Here is a 20,786-nt window from a genome sequence, read left to right on the forward strand (position 1 = left end):
TAGTATTCTACATCCTCTAATTCTTAACCCTTAGTCAAAGGAAACAGTTTTTCTCTTTCTACTTTGTTGATACCCTTTTACCTCCTAACTCTGTATTCCAAAGACAATGCCACCATTCTCTTCAGGAGAGAGATGACAAAAACAAGAAACTACAGATGCAAACAACACACACATCTTCTCTGCCTGTTTTGCAACTCTGATTCCAATCTATTTTTAGACAGTGAAATCTCCGAAAATCTTGCAGCAATATCTGTACAAACTTACTCTTTAATATTTTTTCCACCAGGAGGCAGACCAATAAATTATCCCTGTAATGTAGTTGTACTTCCACTGAACTTTAAACAGTTAGATACTGTACTTGATTGTTCAGGGTTCCTGCAATGCAATATTTTCCATAATCAATGTGACCACTCCCTCTCTTCCCTATCTCTATTAGTGACAAGACATCATAGTGGTAAGTTGTGGTTGAAGCTCTCCAGCTGATTTAATATGCTTCTTGTGTTCACATATTATAACTGAACAACAGATTGAGAGGATATAAAAGCTCTGAGCGGATCAGCAAGGAAATGCTCAATCTTGGGTAGATCTGATTGAGGTGTTTCCCTCTCTAGCCCTAGACTCTGCATGTCAGTACAGTAAAAGTGCTATTTACCCACTTGGCACACAATGTTTTTAACCTCGCAAAACAAAAGTTTTCCAAAATCTTAAAGGACCTTTGATGCACAGAAGGGTAGAAGAATGTGAGTCTATGCTGCCACCTGCAGATTTTTGTCTGACACTTGATAGATAGGGACATTTCAGTTAACTTACATCCCCCAACGTTGTAAGACTCTGTAAGTAGAAGCACGCCTATACTCTTGATAACAGAGCCCTTGATAGCTACAGCTTCAATCAGGCTTATGGTTAAATCCGTTAAACAGTAAAAGACATCCTTCCTGACTTGGGCCTCAAATACCTTTGCAATACCAAAAGCGATGTAAATGTCAACTCTTGACCTCACAATCTATCTTGTCATGGCCTTGCACCTTATTGTCTACCTGGACTGTATTTTCTCTGTAATCGTAAAGTGTATTCTGTATTCTGTTACTCTTTTTCACTTGTACTTCATTAATGTACTGATGTGAAATGATCTATATGATGGCACACAAAACAATGGTTCTCATGTGTTTTACGCGTGACAATACTAAAACAATAACCGATTTCGGTTTACTATACACGAACCGCAAAAGGAGCTGCACATAGGTGGAACTCAGCCTACCTCGATGAAGAAGTTGATCAGGTAAGGATGCTGCTTTAGTTTTGTACAGACCATGGTTAGGAAGTGTACTTCCTCTTTTTCTGTTCTGGATGCAGAGTCCACACCACACAAGCAGATCAATTTCTATCAGAACAGACATCAAACATGCAGATTAGCTACACGGAAAGTTGTTCCTAAGCAATCGCCACTTTAAAACTTTACATTTATGGAAATATCCTGGCCGGGAGCTTTGCTAATGCTAGTCGGGAAGGTTGAGACTAGTTTTGCAAGTGACTGGTTGCAAAACTGAGGCTGTCTACAAGAAGGGTCAGAACCATCTCTAGTTCCTGAGGAGACTGAGGTCCTTTAACATCTGCCGGACGATGCTGAGGATGTTCTACGAGTCTGTGGTGGCCCGTGCTACCATGTTTGCTGTTGTGTGCTGGGGCAGCAGACTGAGGGTAGCAGACACCAACAGAATCAACAAACTCATTCGTAAGGCCAGTGATGTTGTGGGGGTGGAACTGGACTCTCTGACGGTGGTGTCTGAAAAGAGGATGCTGTCCAAGTTGCATGCCATCTTGGACAATGTCTCCCATCCACTCCATAATGTACTGGTTAGGCACAGGAGTACATTCAGCCAGAGACTCATTCCACCGAGATGCAACACTGAGCGTCATAGGAAGTCATTCCTGCCTGTGGCCATCAAACTTTACAACTCCTCCCTCAGAGTGTCAGACATTTTGAGCCAATAGGCTGGTCCTGGACTAATTTCCACTTGGCATTATTTACTTATTATTATTTAATTATTTATGGTTTTATATTGCTTTATTTCTATACTATTCTTGGTTGGTGTGACTGTAACAAAACCCATTTTCCCTCGGGATCAATAAAATATGTCTGTCTTATTGGAACACCAGGTCAGTAAGTGAAGTATTAGACAGGAAGGTAGATGTCAGGGCATGATGATAAGCAAAATCAAAATAACAGGTATGATGGGATGGACAGCTTGAAGTGTGTATATCTTAATGCCAGGAGTATTATGGCTATGGGAGATGAATTTAAGAGCAGCGCATGTAACTACGATGTTGTGACCATTACTGAGACTTGGTTGAAAGAGGGGCAAGAATGAATGATTAATGAACCAGGTTTTTGAAGTTTTAGAACAGACTAAGATGGAGGTAAAAGGGAGGGGGGGAGTTGCACTACTGATCAGGGATTATATCACAGCTATCTTAGAGATAGGATATATAAGAGTTTGGAAACCCATGGCCTAATTAGGGAGAGTCGGTATGGTTTTGTGCGGGGCAAGTCATGTCTTACCAACATGCTTGAGTTTTTTGACAAGGTGACGAAAGAGATTGATGGAGGAAGAACAGTGGATGTTGTCTACATGGATTTTAGTAAGGTGTTTGACAAAATCCCTTATGGGAGGCTAATCCAGAAGATTAGGATGCATAGGGTCCTTAGCGAATTGAGTTTGGCTTCAGAACTAGCTTATATGTAGAAGATAGAGGGTAGTGAACGAAGGGGCTTATTCGAGCTGGAGGTCTGTATTTGTGGAGTTCCATAGGGATCTTGCTGGGACCTCTGCTGTTTGTGATGTATATGAATGACATGGATGAAAATGTCGATGTGTGGGTTTGTAAGTATGCAGACGATATCAAGACTGGTGCAGTTGTGGATACTGTAAGAGACTGACAAAGAATACAGCATGATATAGGTCAATTGCAGATATGGGCAGAGAAATGACAGATGGAGATTAACCCAGATAAATGTGAGGTGTTGCACCTTGATAGGCTAAATACAAAGTGACAGTACACCATTAAGGGCAAGGTCCTTATCAGTGTTGCTGAGCAGAGAGATCTTGGAATCCAAGTTCACATCTCCTTGAAAGTGGCTACACAGGTCAATAAGGTAGTTAGAAAGCTTATGCAATGCTTGTTTTTATTAGTCGAAGCATTGAGTTCAGAAGTCAAGAGGTTATGTTGAAACTTTATAGAACTCTGGTTATGCCACATCTACAGTATTGCGTACAGTTCTGTCGCTCCACTATAGGAAGAATGTTGAGGCTTTGGAAATGGTGCAGAAGATTTTTACCAGGATGCTGCTCGGTTGAGAGGGGGTGAGCTATCATGAGAGGGTGGACAAACTTGGGTTTTCTTCTCCGGAGCGTCAGAGACTGAGGGGAGATCTGATAGAGGTTTATAAGATTATGAGAGGCACAGATAGAGTAGACAGGGAGTATCTTTTTCTCAGGGGAGAAAATGTCTAATACCAGTGGGCATCAGAATCAGGTTTAATATCACCGGCATATGTCGTGAAATTTGTTAACTTAGCGAAAGGAGTGCAATGCAATATGTGATGATATAATTAACTAATTGCTGTAATTTAATTATTTAATATACGTGTGTGTGTGTGTGTTTGAACCTATGAACACTACCTAACTTTTGAAAATTATTTGTTTTTGCACTATTTTTAATTCAACTATCTAATATACGTGTGTGTGCATATATATATATAAAATAAAAAATACATACACACACACGTATATTAGATAGTTGAATTAAAAATAGTGCAAAAACAGAAATAATTTTAAAAAGTTAGGTAGCGTTCATAGGTTCAAGGCTCATTTGGGAATCAGGTGGCAGAGGGGAAGAAGCTGTTTCTGAATCGCTGAGTGTGTGCCTTCAGGCTTCTGTATGGTAAAAGTGAGAAGAGGGCATGTCCTGGGTGGTGGGGATCCTTAGTGATGGATGCCACCTTTCTGAGGTACCACTCCTTGAGGATGTCTTGGAAACTATGGAGGCTTGTATCTATGATGGAACTGACTAATTTTACAACTTTCTGTAAATTCTTTCGACCCTGTGCAGTAGCACACCCCCCCTCCACCCCACCATACCAGATCGTAATGCAGCCTGGCAGAATGCTCTCCATGGTACCCTAATGAAAAAGAGCAATTTTCAAGCCTTCTTTATAGCTGCATTGATATGTTGTGTCCAGGCTAGATTTTCAGAGATTTGTAATTGCTCACTCTCTCCACTTCTGATCCCTTTACAAGGATTGATTTGTGGATTTTAGTAAGGTGTTTGACAAAATCCCTTATGGGAGGCTAATCCAGAAGATTAGGATGCATAGGGTCCGTAGCGAATTGCGTTTGGCTTCAGAACTAGCTGGAGGTCTGTATTTGTGAAGTTCCATAGGGATCTTGCTGGGACCTCTGCTGTTTGTGATGTATATGAATGACATGGATGAAAATGTCAAGTCAAGTCAAGTCAACTTTTATTGTCATTTCGACCACAACTGCTGGTACAGTGCATAGTAAAAATGAGACAACGTTTCTCAGGACCATGGTTTACATGACACAGTACAAAAAACTAGATTGAACTACGTTATTAAAAAAAACAGAGAAAGCTATACTAGACAACAGACTTACACTGGACTGCATAAAGTGCACAAAAACAGTGCAGGCATTACAATAAATAATAAACAGGACAGTAGGGCAAGGTGTGGGTTTGTTAAGTATGCAGATGATATCAAGACTGGTGCAGTTGTGGATACTGTAAGAGACTGACAAAGAATACAGCATGATATAGATCAAATGCAGATATGGTCAGAGAAATGGCATATGGAGATTAACCCAGATAAATGTGAGGTGTTGCACTTTGATAGGGTAAATACAAAAGCGACAGTATGCCATTAAGGGCAAGGTCCTTATCAGTGTTGCTGAGCAGAGAGATCTTGGGATCCAAGTTCACATCTCCTTGAAAGTGGCTACACAGGTCAATAAGGTAGTTAGAAAGCTTATGCAATGCTTGTTTTTATTAGTCGAAGCATTAAGTTCAGAAGTCAAGAGGTTATGTTGAAACTTTATAGAACTCTGATTATGCCACATCTACAGTATTGCGTACAGTTCTGTCGCTCCACTATAGGAAGAATGTTGAGGCTTTGGAAATGGTGCAGAAGATTTTTACCAGGATGCTGCTCGGTTGAGAGGGGGTGAGCTATCATGAGAGGGTGGACAAACTTGGGTTTTCTTCTCCGGAGCGTCAGAGACTGAGGGGAGATCTGATAGAGGTTTATAAGATTATGAGAGGCACAGATAGAGTAGACAGGGAGTATCTTTTTCTCAGGGGAGAAAATGTCTAATACCAGTGGGCATCAGAATCAGGTTTAATATCACCGGCATATGTCGTGAAATTTGTTAACTTAGTGAAAGGAGTGCAATGCAATATGTGATAATATAATTAATTATAATATTATAATTAATTAATTGCAGTAATTCAACTATTTAATATATGTGTGTGTGTATATATATATATATATATCTTTTGACCCTGTGCACAACCCCTCTACCCCCACCATACCAGACAGTGTTGCAGCCTGTTAGAACGCTCTCCACAGTACCCTAATGAAATATAGCTATCCTCATGCCTCATATATATATATATATATATATATATATTTATACACATACACGTATATTAAATAGTTGAATTAAAAATAATGCAAAAACAAAAATAATTTTAAGAAGTGAGGTAGTGTTCATGGATTCAATGTCCATTTAGGAATCAGATCACAGAGGGGAAGAAGCTGTTTCTGAATAGCTGAGTGTGTGCCTTCAGGCTTCTGTATGGTAAAAGTGAGAAGAGGGCATGTCCTGGGTGGTGGGGATCCTTAACGATGGATGCCACCTTTCTGAGGTACCACTCCTTGAGGATGTCTTGGAAACTATGGAGGCTTGTATCTATGATGGAACTGACTAATTTTACAACTTTCTGTAGCTTCTTTTGACCCTGTGCACAACCCCTCTACCCCCACCATACCAGACAGTGTTGCAGCCTGTTAGAACGCTCTCCACAGTACCCTAATGAAATATAGCTATCCTCATGCCTTCTTTATAGCTGCATTGATATGTTGTGTCCAGGCTAGATTTTCAGAGATTTGTAATTGCTCACTCTCTCCACTTCTGATCCCTTTACAAGGATTGATTTGTGTTCCCCCATCCTACCCTTTCTGAAGTCCACAATCAGCTCTTTGGTCTTACTAACATTGAGTGCAAGATTGTTGCTGTGACACCACTCAACCAGCTGGTATATCTTGCTCCTGTACTCCCTCTTGTCACCATCTGAAGTTCTGCCAACAATGGTGGTATCATCAGCAAATTTATAGATGGCATTTGAGCTATGCCTAGCCACACAATCATTGGTATAGAGAGAGTAGAGCAGTGGACTAAGCACACGTCCCTGAGGTGTGCCAGTGTTGATTGTCAGTGAGGAAAGGATATTATTACCAATCCGCACAGATTGTGGTCTTCCGGATAGGAAGTCGAGGATCCAATTGCAGAGGTCCAGGTTCTGTAGGTTATCGATCAGCAATGTAAGAATGATGGCATTAAATGCTGAACTATAGTCAATAAACAGCATCCTGTATTGTCCAGGTGGTCTAAAGCCATGTGAAGAGCCATTTAGATTGCATCTACCATAGACCTATTATAGTGATAGGCAAATTGCAGTGGGTCCAGGTCCTTGCTGAGGCAGGAGTTGATTCTAGCCATGACCAACCTCTCAAAGCATTTCATCACCATAGTTGTGAGTGCTACTGGGTGATAGGCGTTAATGCAGCTCACACCACTCTTCTTGGGCATTGATATAATTGTTGCCCTTTTAAAGGTGGGGACTTCCAACTGTAGCAGTAAGAGCTTAAAAATGTCCTTGAATACATGCATTGAAGGTGAGAGGAGGTAGGTTCAAAGGGGAAGTGAGGGGTAGGTTTTTTTACTCAGAGTGATGGATGCCTGGTATAGTGGTAGATGCAAATTCATTAGAAGCTTTTAAAGGACATGGATGTAAGGAAAGTTAAGGGATATGGGATAGGAGAGATTAGTTTTTTTTAAAATTTACTTTTCGATAGTTTGGCACAACTCTGTGGGCCGAAGGGCACGTTCCTGTGCTGTATTCTTCTATGTTCTATGAAATTTAGTAACATCTCAAATTGTCGGTCTATGATGTTGTCCTAAGCTAACGATGTGTGATTACACTAACTTTTTCTGCCTGCACATGGGCCAGATCCCTCCTTTCTCTGCATAGTCAAATTCCTTTCAAAGAGCTTCTTAAATGCTCTCTCATATTTGTCTCCACCACCATTCCTGGCAGCGCATTTCAGGCACCCACAATCGTATGCAAAAAAGAACTGCCCTGCCCAATACCTCTCCCTTAAATTTACAAACTCTCACCTTAAGCACACGCCCTCTAGTATTACCCATTTTGAGTCTAGGAAAACATGTCAACTCTTTACTCTATCCATGCCTTACATCATTTTATAAACTTCTATCAGGTCTCCTCTGAGCCTCCCCCACTAAAGACAAATCAAAAATTTTCCAAACTCTCCTTATCGCACATGCCCTCTAATCTAGTCAGCGTCCCATTAAACGTCTTCGGCACTGTCTCCAAAACCTCCATATCCTTCCGATAAACGGGCAATCAGAAATGAATGCATTACTCCAGATGTAGCCTAACCTGAAGTGTTCTAAACTGCAACACAACCCCCAGACTACACTGGACAACAAAGGTCTTGCTTCCTGAATACTTTTGGGTGTATCTTACAGATTTTGGGCTGCTGATCATGATAATCTGCATGAAATTTCCTATTTCATTATTTTTTGAAATTGCCTATATTTGTTATTTCAATTCATAATTCAAGTCAGCATAACTGATGCCAAGATAAATCAAGGCATTTTTGTCGGTCCACAAATCAAAAAGGTCATTAATGACAGGCAAATCGAAGAACTACTGGTGGGACCAGAGAAAACTGCACGGAAGGGATTGAAGGATGTTGTAGAGAATTGTCTTGGCAATTACAGACACAAAATTACGTGCAGCTGGTTGACAACATGCTGCAAGCGCACAAAACCATCAAGTGCAAAGGTTCATTTTCTGCATTCCCATTTAGACTTCTTCCCTGCAAATACTGGGCTGTCAGTGACAAGCACGGTGAGAGGTTTCACCAGGACATTGCAGTCATGGAGAAACGATATAAAGGCAACTGGAATGCATCGATGCTGGCTGATTATTGTTGGATACTTCAGCAAGATGTCACTGAGTACAAATGAAAATCATCAACGAAACATTTTCTACCTTAGTTGAACTATTAGTTGTCAGTACCAATATGCAATTAAATGCATCATTTTCAATAAAGTTACTTGTTTCTCCCAATTCCTACATGATACAAGTAGTCTAAATTTGTATATGTGTTCAGCTTCAGGTAGTCTATCATAAACGATTAAAATTCCTGAGGAAGCAATACTTCGGGAAAAAAATTGTCCAATGCTATCAAAGCAAAGCATACCATATGCTTACTTATCATTCTCTCATCTTGTGTGGCCACTTTCAGGGACTTGGTTACCAAGATACAACTTTATATTAACAAAGTTACGAGTCTTGCCATTAACAGTGTACTGCCCCTTTACATTTGATCTCCTGATATGCAACACTTCACTCTTGGCTGGATTAAGCTCTGCCCATTCTCCACCCATTTCTGCAAAGGATCGATATATTGCTGTATCCTCTGAGTTACAGGAACCTGAAGGCACATGCTCAACAATTCAGGAATAGCTTCTTCCCCTCTGCCATCAGATTTCTAAATGGACAATGAACCCACGAACACTATCTTGCCCACTTTTCCCCCTCTTTTTGCACTATTTCTTTAATTCAACTTTATATACATATATATATATTCACAACATATGAACATTAAAGCTGATTCTGAAGCCAAAACATCGGACCACCCTGGATCCCATGCATCTTAATCTTTTTAATGAATCTACCATGAGTGACTTGTCCATTGCTTTCCTAAAATCCCTAACACCCATATGAACAATATAAATGTGAACAGGGTTTTTGAATGTGAAGGTGTGGAAAACTGTGGAAAGAGTTAATGCACCTGTTCACTGAAACTGCTAAACAACTGACTGTGATGACCATGGACAATCACAAAGCTCCCCAATGCTGTTGGCAAAGGACTTCCCAATGGAGCAGAAGGAGATAACAGATAACAATGATATTGATAACAATGATAACAATGAGATAAGAGATAACAATGTGGAAAGTAGTAAAAGGGTATCACCGAGGCAATGGAAGGAGGCTAAACAGAATAACCCCCACACTTCTAACCAAGCTCTCATCCACTACCCCCACTGACACTGCAGAAGGGTATTGGAGTACAATACAACACCATGGTCTGTAGGCTGGAACTGAGGTGGTCAGTGCGGCAAGTGGGAAAGCATATTTGGATCAGCCTTTGGTGCATGCCTTCAGTGATGATCCACAGTCCCTAGGTCTTTGTACCTCTCTCCACCATACACCTAAACCATGGAAGCCTTTTCACTGCCAGATATTCTTTCCACTTGTCTTGTCCTGCTGCAACCACTTTAATTTTCTGTTCCACTCCCATTGCATTCTCTCTCAGACCTCAGCACCTTAAATGTACCAGAAACTCAAGAAACATCTACTACCATGGCTCCTCATCTCAGATCTGAGTTCCAGAATTGCAAGTCACCTATCCATGCCTTTGGATATCAGGTATCAGTGACGATTCAGTCGTTCAAAGTTCAGAATAAAATTTAGTATCAAAGTACGCATATGCTACTATATACTACTTAGAGATTTACTTTTCTTTCAGATATTTATAGGAAAAGAAATACAACAGAATTCATGAAAAACTGTAATAAATAAAGACTGACAAACAACCAATGTGCAAAATAAGACAAACTGTGCAAAAATAATACTGAGAACATGAGTTGTAAGGAGTCCTTGCGCGTCGTTAGCAGTCACTGCTCTGAGGAAATTAAGCATCTTACAATTAAATGTCGGCCCCATTACCTGCTCAGGGAGTTTCCTGTTGTTTGTATCACTGCTGCCTACAACCACCCCCCACCCTCCCCGAGTGCAAATGCCAAGGATGCACTGGGAGAGCTTTCTTCAAAACAAGCATCCACACAATTTCTTCATAACTACAGAAGATTTCAATCATGTTAACTTGCTGGAGATTTTACCCAAATTCTATTAATATGGCACCACAGCCACTAGGGAAAAAAACAGATGTGGTACTTACAAAGTCATCCCACACCCTTATCTTGACACATAGAACATAAAGATCTACAGCATTCTACATCTTCGGTCCACAATATTGTGCCAACCATGTAACCTACTCTAGAATCTGCCTAGAATGACCCTACTGCATAGCCTTCTATTTTTCTAAGCTCCATGTCCTATCTACGAGACTCTTAAAAGACCCAATTGTATCTGCCTCCACCACTGTCACTGGAAATGTATTCCAGACACCTACCACTCTCTGCGTGAAAAACTTACCCCTGACATCCCCCCTGTACCTACTTCCAAGCACCTTAAAACTATGCCCCTCCTGTAAGCCATTTCAGCCCTGGGAAAAAGCCTCTGGTTATCCACACAGTCAATGCCTCCCATCATCTTATACACCTCTATCAGGTCACCTCTCATCCTCCGTTGCTCCAAGGAGAAAAGGCCGAGTTCACTCATCTCCATAAGGTTAATTGCAGCATACACACCACTGCTGAAAATGGAGAAACCAGTCAGGAGGTCCATCACTGTATGGCCTAATGAGGTAATCTATATGCTTCAAGACTGCTTTGAATGGACCAACTGGATGCCACAAATGGAGCAGACACAGACCTCGAGAAATATGCCCCATCGGGGGTAGTAAGGGATGAAGTAAAAAACTGGTAAGTTGATTGATGAGATGAGGTAAGAGAAGGAAAAGGGGATGGGAAATGGAGAAGGAGGGGGGAGTTTGAAGGGTATTACTGGAAGTTTGAGAAATCGATGTTCATGCCATCAGGTTGGAGGCTACCCAAACGGAATATAAGGTGTTGTTCCTCCAATCTAAGTGTGGCCTCATCACAACAGTGGAGGAGGCCATGGATGGACATATTGGAATGAGAAAGGGAAGTGGAATTAAAATGAGTGGCCACTGGCAGATGGAACGTAGATGCTCGGTGAAGTGGTCTCTCAATCTACGTTGGCCTCACCGATGTACAGGAGGCCACACCAGGAGCACCGAACACAGTAGATGACCCCAATAGACTCACAGGTGAAGTGTTGCCTCACCTGGAAGGAATGTTTAGAGCCCTGGATGGTAGTGAGGGAGCAGGTGTAGCATTTGTTCTGCTTGCAAGGAGGGAGATCAGTGGGGAGTGATGAATGGACAAGGGTGTTGCAGAAAGCAGAAAGTGGAGGTGGGGGAGGGAAAGCTGTGCTTTGTGGTGGGATCCCATTGGAGGTGACGGAAGTTTCGGAGAATTATGTGCTGGTGGTAGGGGAGGACAAAAGGAACCCTATCCCTGGTCGGGTGGTGGGAGGATGGGGTAAGAGCAGACGTGTGTGAAATGGAAGAGATGCCGTTGACGGCAAATTTCTCATGTCTGCCTCCAAGTGGCACATACTGGTGCACTGCTTCAGCTGGCAGGCTAAACGACGTGAGGAGGTGGTGTTAACATGGCACCACTGGGCGAAGGACCTTGTCGGCAAAGTCACCGGCCAGGGCGGATGAGTTCCCCGTAGAACAACAGCCATGTGTTCGAGACCAGAGTGAGGCACCGAGTTGGAGGTCTTCAGCTTTGGTCTGGTCTGGAGAGGGATAAACACAGCCGGGCCTCACCAGTCCAAGACAGATGATGGCACCTCTACGACCTATAGGCAGGTTATGGGATCCAAACTGAGGTTAAATACAGCTCCAATGTCATATTTAAATTTGCTGAAGACAACACTGTTGTTGGCCGAATCAAAGGTGGTGATGAATCAGTATATAGGAGAGACGTTGAAGATGTGGCTGAGTGAGGTGTCAATGCCAACCTCTCACTCAATGTCAGCAAACCAAGGAGATGATTATTGAAGGAGGAAGGAGGAAGGAGGTCCATGAGCCAGTCCTCATTGGGGGATCAGAGGTTTAGAGGATCAGAATGTTTAAATTCTTCAGTGGTATCACTTCAGAGGACCTGTCCAGGGCCCAGCACACAGGTGCAATTAAGAAGAAAGCACCTCTACTTCCTTCAAAGTTTGTGAAGATTCGGCATGACATCTGAAACCCCTCCATCCAGGCTACGCTCTCTTTTGCTGCTGCCAGCAGGGAGGAAAATACAGGAGCCTTAGGTCCCACTATACCAGGTTCAAGAACAGTTATTACCCCTCAACCATCAGGCTCCTGAAGCAGGATAACTTCACCCAACTAACACTGAACTGATTCCATAAACTATGGACTTACTTTCAAGGAGTTTACAACTCATGTTCTCGATATATATAATAAAAACACACACACACACGCACACAATTTATTTATTATTTTTCTTTTTTTTGTGTTTTCTCAATTTCTTCTGCACATTTGTTGTTTGTCCATCTATGTATGCAGTTTCATTGATTCTATTGTGTTTCTTTGTATTTACTGTGAATGCTCACAAGAAAATGAATCTCAGGGAAATATATGGTGACATATATGAACTTTGATAATAAATTTACTTTCAATATTGAACACAAGCAGATTCAAAATCGCCCACCTATATGCTGGTTTGTCTTTGATTCGTCTAAGCACACAGTCTTGTAGTGCACCTGGGCTGATGGTGAGTGTGGAGGAGAAGGTGTTGCCAATCCGCTCTCACTGAGATCTGCCAGTGAGGATCAAGTTGCACAGGGAAGTATCAAGGCCCAGGTTTTGGAGCTTGGTGATGGGGGTTCAGGGGATGATAGTGTTGAATGCTGAACTGTAGCCAGTAACGAGCATCGTGACATATGCTCCAGTGCCAAATGATGGGCTAATGAAATGACATCTGCTGTTGATCTTTTGTGCTGATAGCAAATTGGAGTGGATCCTGGTCCCTCTACAGGCAGGAGTCAATATGCTTCATGACCAATGTCGGTGCTACTGGATGATAGCTATTAAGGTGGGTTACCATATTCTTCTTGGGCACTGATACAATGGAAGCTTGAAGCAGCTGGGTACCTCGGAATGCTGAAGCAAGTGGCTGAAGATGTGATTAAACACCTCAGCCAGTTGATTAGCACAGGTCTTCAGTACTCAGCTGGGAACGCCATCGAGCCAGATGCTTTTTGTGGATTCACTCTCCCAAAAGCTGCTCTCAGACCAGAGTCTAAAATCACAGGGTTATTGGGAGCTGTGGGGGTTCATGAAGGTGCCTCCACGTTCTGTTGGTCAAAGCAAGCGTAAAAGGAATTGAGTTCATCTGACAGCGAAACCTTGTTGTCATTGGAATAATAACTCCTCTAGACCGATCTCATGTGAATGCTTTCTGTTTTTTGAACTGTTATCATCTATGCATGACTTGCTGTGCATTTCCCAGCATCACGACGAGTATCTTGCCTCCTCTTCCTTGGACTACTGTTTCCCTGTGGCTTACTCCATCGTGTGCTGCTCCGGGTCTGACACAGCTAGACAAGGATCAAATGTCAAAGCAGATGCAATGCAATAGCTTTCAGACACACGTTGCCCAAGCTCGCACAGGCACGTCAAAGAGTGAGAGAAAATGGCTAAATACTAAACAGAAGTCAATATTAAGTGCTTGGTTAAGGGGGGATTGTGTTGGACTCACCTGGACAGGCCGGTGCACATTGATATGAGGCAGTAATGGCTGCTGAATTTGCCCTAGCAGTTTGGTGGCAAGGACCAATACCTGCTGTTTCATGCCAGGGGGATACTGTGAACAAGAAAACATAGCTCATCTTGGATTCTACGATGCTCATGCTGAACCAACTCCCAACATATTCTGCCAGCTCCAACCCTTGCTCAGGAATATGACTTCCTGCACCCACAGTCCAACCAGCCCCACCACCCCATCTTTTCCCCCACCAGCAGAATTCTCTCCCTCGCACCTACTACTGAGCGTTGCTATCCATCTCCTCTTTCGTCACCTCATACCTTCCCAGTCACACCTCATCCCACCTGCACCTCGTCAGCCCTACCCATTCACACCGGTTGCTCCCTCTAATTCTCCAAACGTCCTCACCAACACTGCACCGTCTATTCCTCCCTCCTCCCGTTTATAGTCTGTGTCTCTCCTTCGCTACTAATTTTGCTTACCCCAGCCTTGGCCAGAGTACAGAGTGTCTCCAGTATCTTATGCTGTAAGAAATATTCCATACATGGTCCTGTCTCTCCTGATCCACTCTGCTTCTCCTCGTAAATAAGTATATCCACCATCTGCCTTAGGTGCCATGGGATGTCTGTTTGTCTCACTGGGAGGTTTTCATCTGGAAAACAAGATAATGCTGAATTTGTCTCAGTGCTACATATAACCAGGAACTACTCGTTCACTTCCAGTGACTGATCTTACCATGACGCTGGTACACAGTAGGCACTGAAGTCATTAGCATGTACTGCAAACAATACACACAGTGCTGAGCCAAGCTTGGTGGAACCAGTTATTGTTTCAGGATATTATTCACCTTCTGAGGTATTTTTGAAACAGGATGTAGAGAGCCCTACTAAGAAAGGTGCTGTACCCAACCTTAGGGAATGAGGATGGGTGAGTAATAGAATTGTCTGTGGAAAGATGTGGAAAGATTAAGAATCAGCAAGTCTCTGTAAGAGTTAAAATCAAAGATGTTAGGTTAAGCAAAACCTGGACTCACAAAGGTTTGAATTTGATCAGGAAAAAGAGGGAAGATTAAGGAGAATCCTAAAGTCTTTTACAAGTATAGTAGAAGTGAGGGACTAGGTGAAGAGAGCAAAGAAGTAATCTCTGCTAGTTGCCATGGAATATGAGTGGAGCCTAAATGAATACTTCTCATTGGTATTGGTACCAGAGAGGATGTGGAGGTCAGAGAAACAAGGGAGAGATACACTGATATTTCATGTACCTTCTGTCTCTTTCCCTCACCCAATTTCACTCAACTGGTTCCATCACCCATCATCACTCCCTTATCTGATTCCACTTATCACCTTTCTTATTATCAGATACTAGCATCTGCAGCTTCTTGTGACTCCATTTACCACTCCCCAAGCCCGTTTCTACCTCCATACTCGTCTCTCCCCATTGGGATCCATCTGCTTTTCATCTCCCTCCTCACCTGACTCTACCTGTTATCTGCAGACATAAGGACCAGGGCCTGATGAGATGTATCTTAGGACACTTTAGGAGGAAAAGGAGCAAATTGCTGAGATCCTGACAGAAATGCTTAAACCTTTGTTAACCACTGATTGATGTGACAAATGTTTAGAAGAAAACAAATGTGTTACAATTATTCAAGAAGAGCTGTAATGATAAGATAAATCATTGTCGGCAGTTAGTTTAACCATCACTGCTTGAAGAATAAATTGGGTGAAATTGTTATGGGAAACAGAGAAATGGCAGAAGAATTTAATGAGTACTTTAGATCTGTTTTCACTGAGGAAGACACAAGCAATCTCCCAGATGTATGGATGGGCCAAGGACATAGGGTAACAGAGGAAATGAAACAGATTGACATTCGGAAGGAAACGGTGATGAGAAGACTGATGGGACTGAAGGCTGACAAATCCCCAGGTCCAGATGGTCTGCACCCTAGGGTACTAAAGGAGGTGGCCCTGGAAATTGCGGATGCATTGGTAATCATTTTCCAATGTTCCTTAGATTCAGGATCAGTTCCTGAGGATTGGAGAATGGCTAATGTTATCCCACTTTTTAAGAAAGGAGGGAGGGAGAAAACAGAGAACTATCGACCTGTCAGCCTGACATCGGTGGTGGGAAAGATGCTAGAGTCCATTATTAAGGATGAAATAGTGGCATATCTAGATAGCAGTGATAGGATTGGGCCGAACCAGCATGGATTTACCAAGGGTAAATCATGCTTGACTAATCTGTTGGAGTTTTTCGAGGATGTAACCAGGAAGTTAGACGGGGGAGATCCAGTGGATGTAGTGTACCTTGATTTTCAGAAGGCATTTGATAAGGTCCCACATAGAAGATTGGTGGGTAAAATCAAAGCTCAGGGCATCGGGGGGAAGGCATTGACATGGATAGAAAGCTGGTTGGCAGATAGAAAGCAAAGGGTAGCGGTGAATGGGTGTTTCTTGGAATGGCAGGTGGTGACTAGTGGGGTGCCACAGGGCTCGGTATTGGGACCACAGCTGTTTACCATTTACGTTAACGATTTGGATGAAGGCATAGAAAATAACATCAGCAAATTTGCTGATGATACTAAGCTGGGTGGCAGTGTGACATGTGATGAGGATGTTAGGAGAATTCAGGGTGACTTGGATAGGCTGGGTGAGTGGGCAGATACTTGGCAGATGGCGTTTAATGTGAATAAGTGTGAGGTTATCCACTTTGGGAGTAAGAACAGGAAGGCAGATTATTATCTGAACGGGATAGAGTTGGGTAAGGGAGTAATACAAAGAGATCTCGGAGTCCTTGTTCATCAGTCACTGAAGGTGAATGAGCAAGTGCAGCAGGCAGTGAAGAAGGCTAATGGAATGTTGGCCTTTATTACAAAGGGAATTGAGTACAAGAGCAAGGAAATCCTCTTGCATTTGTACAGAGCCCTGGTGAGACCACACCTGGAGTATTGTGTACAGTTTTGGTCTCCAGGGTTAAGGAAGGACATCCTGACTGTAGAGGAAGTGCAACGTAGATTCACGAGGTTAATTCCTGGGATGTCTGGACTGTCTTACGCAGAGAGGTTAGAGAGACTGGGCTTGTACACGCTGGAATTAAGGAGATTGAGAGGGGATCTGATTGAAACATATAAGATTATTAAGGGATTGGACAAGATAGGGGCAGGAAATATGTTCCAGATGCTGGGAGAGTCCAGTACCAGAGGGCATGGTTTGAGAATAAGGGGTAGGTCATTTAGGACAGAGTTAAGGAAAAACTTCTTCTCCCAGAGAGTTGTGGGGGTCTGGAATGCACTGCCTCGGAAGGTAGTGGAGGCCAATTCTCTGGATGCTTTCAAGAAGGAGCTAGATAGGTATCTTATGGATAGGGGAATCAAGGGATATGGGGACAAGGCAGGAACCGGGTATTGATAGGAATTGATCAGCCATGATCTCAAAATGGCGGTGCAGGCTCGAAGGGCCGAATGGTCTACCTCTGCACCTATTGTCTATTGTCACTGGTAAGTAAGTTATTGGAAACAAGTCCAATGAGCAGGATTAAGTAGGGATTGATTAGGAAAATCAATTAGGGTTAGGGTTAGGGTGAGAGATGGCAAGGTTGATAAAGGCTGACATTTCATACCCCTCCCTTTCACCTCTGAATACAAACTATCTCTCCTCCATAATCTCAGTCCTAATGCAGAGACTCAACTCAAAAAGTTGACTATCTCTTTGCCTGTGCTTTTGCTGCCTGACCTGCTGAGTTGCTGCAGATGAATCCGGGTGGTCCAATTAGCAAGTTTGCATACAACAAAACCTGGCAGATCACAGGAAAGTCTGTCAAAGGACACGGTAGTTTCATAGATCAGCTGGAAAATTGGAAGGTGTCATGACTGATGGAACGTATTCCAATGGAAAGTTAAATTCTGGTAGGACGTATAGAATACAGAGCAGCATGCTAGTGTAGAGATTAGCTTTATGCTGTAAAGCACCAGCGATCTGGGTTCAATTCTTGCCACTGTCTGTGCGTTCTCCCTGTGACCACATGAGTTTCCAAAGATGTACGAGGTTAGCAAGTTAATTGGGTGTAACTGGACAGTGCGGGTTCATTGGTCTGGAAGAGCCTGTTACTGTGCTGCATCTCTAAATCATAAACAAATAAATAAATGGCAGGGACTTCAAGAGTGTTGATGTACAGAGACCACGGAGAACAAGTCCATAGCTGGCTGAAAATGGTGACACAGGTGGACATGGGGTGAAGAAGGCATTTGCTATGTTTGCCTTCATAGACTGAGGCATTGCGTATCAGAGAACATCATGACATAGCTGTAAAAAACACTGGTTAGACCGAGCTTAGAGTATAGTGTGCAGTTCTGGTTGCCTCACTGCAGGAATGATGCAGTAGCAGGACAGAGAATGCAGGAGAGAATCATCAGAATGTTACCTGGAACAGAGAGCTGTAGTTATAAAGAGAGTTTGGTCAGAGTGGGATTATTTTCACTAGAGTGTAGGAGACTGAGCGGGTGACCTTGTGGAGGTTTATGAGGGACACGAGGTAGGAAAGATAGTCACAGCCCTTTCTCCAGGGCAGACAAGTCGCAAACAAGAAGGCACAGGCTTAAGGTAAGAGGGGAAAATTATTAAAGAAATGGGAGGGTAGATTTTTCACAGGAGGTAGTCATCTGGAACAAACTGTCAGAGGAAGTGGAGTTTAAAAGCATTGGGGCAGATACTTGGAAAGGAAGTGCACAGAGTAACCGGAAGCTCATGCAGGTATATAGAATAAGTGTATCACAGTCAAAATGAACAAAGTACGGTAAAGGGCCCATGTAGGGTGCTGAACAATTCTTTGATATGACAATCAGAGTAAAGTGCTGAAAAAAAACTTTTTTTAAAAACAGCATAGTCCTAGAAACTAAGGTAGCAACAAAGCTTCGCATTGTGTAAAGAGCACAATAAACATAAGAATGAGTAGGCTAATTAGCCCCTTGAGCCTTCTCCAACAAGATCAATATTGACAAAATGCAGTGCATGGAACAATCTTAAAGCTACAATAACAACATTTAAAAGACTTTTGGACAAGTACGTGGAGGGATTTAGTGTGACATGAGTCAGATGTGAACAAATAGAACTAACTCGGTGGGCAGCACCACCGGCATGGACCAATTGAGCTGAAGGGCCTACTTCTAAGCTGTATGACTCTATAAACTTGGCAAGAGTATGGAAAAAATCAAGGTCAAGTCTATCAGGTCCATTGCAGCCCATCTCTTCTCTCCTAAATCACATGGAAAGCTACCCCCTAGTTTCCCAATTCTCCCATCAACCACCTCCCTCCCCCCCATTCTAGGCACTCAACTTTCTCGGTAAAGCCCACCCCTTTAGACCCCTAATTCTCTCAACAATGCCCACCTCAGGCTTAATATTCCAAACATTCTGCTCCTCAAATCCCTGATTGTCCCACTGAAGCCCTGCTCTCCTGAAGGATTGTTCCATACAGTACATTGCAAAATAAGCCATTCCACTTTAATTCATCAAAGACTTTTGAATATAATCATGCAGCCAAACCTGTGGTCACAATGTAATAATTGGTGATTCCTTTCCAGTGACCGATGAAGGACTCTAGCAGCTGAATAGGCTCTTCCTCCTTTAACAGAAGAAAGGAAGTAAAATATTGCATGCTACATTGTTTTGGAAAGAGTTATCAAGCAATACCTTTTTCAAGGTAAAACATTTTGCACGGTAAAATAATACTGCACAGAAATACTCGGAAGGATTACAGACAGGATATATGCAGTACCCTGTCATAACTTTAGGGGATGGGTTCAGTAAAGCAGGGCTGTGACAACTGAAGGATCAGCTTTCCACTCCCTGCACTCCGGTTGAGCATAACTCCCAGGGAACTAGATTACTTGATGCAAGGACTGCCAACCCCTCAGTTCGAGTCAGAAGTGAGCGGCAGCTGGAATATCCCAATCAGAAGCCAGGCAAAGGAAACCAGGAACTGCAACTCAAAGGGATATGTGTAAAGACAACATGAAATATAACGGACTCATGGACTACCAAACCACATCCAGCAGCTCCAGAACCATCCTTAGATATCATTGTCCAACTCCCACACAATCCCTTCCCCTTCTGACTGATAGGATTTCTGGACGCTCCTGTTCTCTACCTCAAAGTTGACCACAGGCTCATCCACACGTTACCCTGAGAGTACCTTAAAGAATTCCATACTTCACCTGGACAGTGCTGTCCACACCTGATCACCCTGAACCTTCAACGTCATTCATCAAAACCAGACTAAGACATCCACTTCAAGTCAATCGGCAGATGAACAATTGCTTATCCCCAGACAATATTCCCTGATGGTCCTGTCCCAATACAATGACTGTCCTGTTCAGCAACCACTAAGGAACATGAGGCCTGTCTACCAACCCCCATACAACACACTAGGATTGTCTTTTCTACAACCCCAGACAGCAGCTGAGTTCTTCTCTCGTTTTCAGATAATCCCATCCTGTTCCACGGCATAGCCCTTGGCAGTACTCCTGAACAATGCTACAGCTAAACACTATCCTGACAATCCTGCTCACCATCTCTGCAGAGGCCTAGCCCTGCCCCCAACACACCACCTTCCCAGTTCTACCTCCCCAAAACTAACCCAGACAATCCGGATCCCAAACTTCCATTGTGTCCATCACCAACACACTTGACCCCATACTCTCATGTTTAGATAATATGCCTCCCTAGATAATCCTGTGAGCCAATTTAGCCTCTCACATCATGAAACCCACATGCATCCCCAAGCATCCTGACACCCTATGCACCTCTATTGTGTATTTATTGAAGAAGGGCTGCAAAGAAAAACCTGGCTACAGACAAGTAAATCTAACACCTCTGGTAGGTACATTTCTGGAGGAGATTTTGAGGGATACAT

At 42.9% G+C, this 20,786-nt stretch overlaps 1 protein-coding gene across 4 annotated transcripts in view; it reads right to left on the minus strand.

Annotated features, from left to right (window-relative positions):
- LOC140733384 (FHF complex subunit HOOK interacting protein 2A-like) overlaps nt 1-20,786 on the minus strand; it is a 75,607-nt gene that overhangs the window by 45,228 nt on the left and 9,593 nt on the right. Inside the window, exons 2-5 of one of the 4 annotated variants that reach the window (XM_073056646.1) lie at nt 19,418-19,496; nt 14,360-14,529; nt 13,872-13,976; nt 1,259-1,381 (exon numbers count right to left, since the gene is read on the minus strand). In XM_073056646.1, coding sequence (XP_072912747.1) covers nt 1,259-1,381; nt 13,872-13,976; nt 14,360-14,529; nt 19,418-19,496 — 477 coding nt within the window. Of the gene's footprint in view, nt 1-1,258; nt 1,382-13,871; nt 13,977-14,359; nt 14,530-14,612; nt 14,750-19,417; nt 19,497-20,786 lie in introns of those variants that run through there. The other 3 variants (XM_073056656.1, XM_073056674.1, XM_073056664.1) reach the window with 3 other exon arrangements.

Source organism: Hemitrygon akajei, chromosome 1 (assembly GCF_048418815.1).
Source record: "Hemitrygon akajei chromosome 1, sHemAka1.3, whole genome shotgun sequence".
NCBI lineage: Eukaryota > Metazoa > Chordata > Chondrichthyes > Myliobatiformes > Dasyatidae > Hemitrygon > Hemitrygon akajei.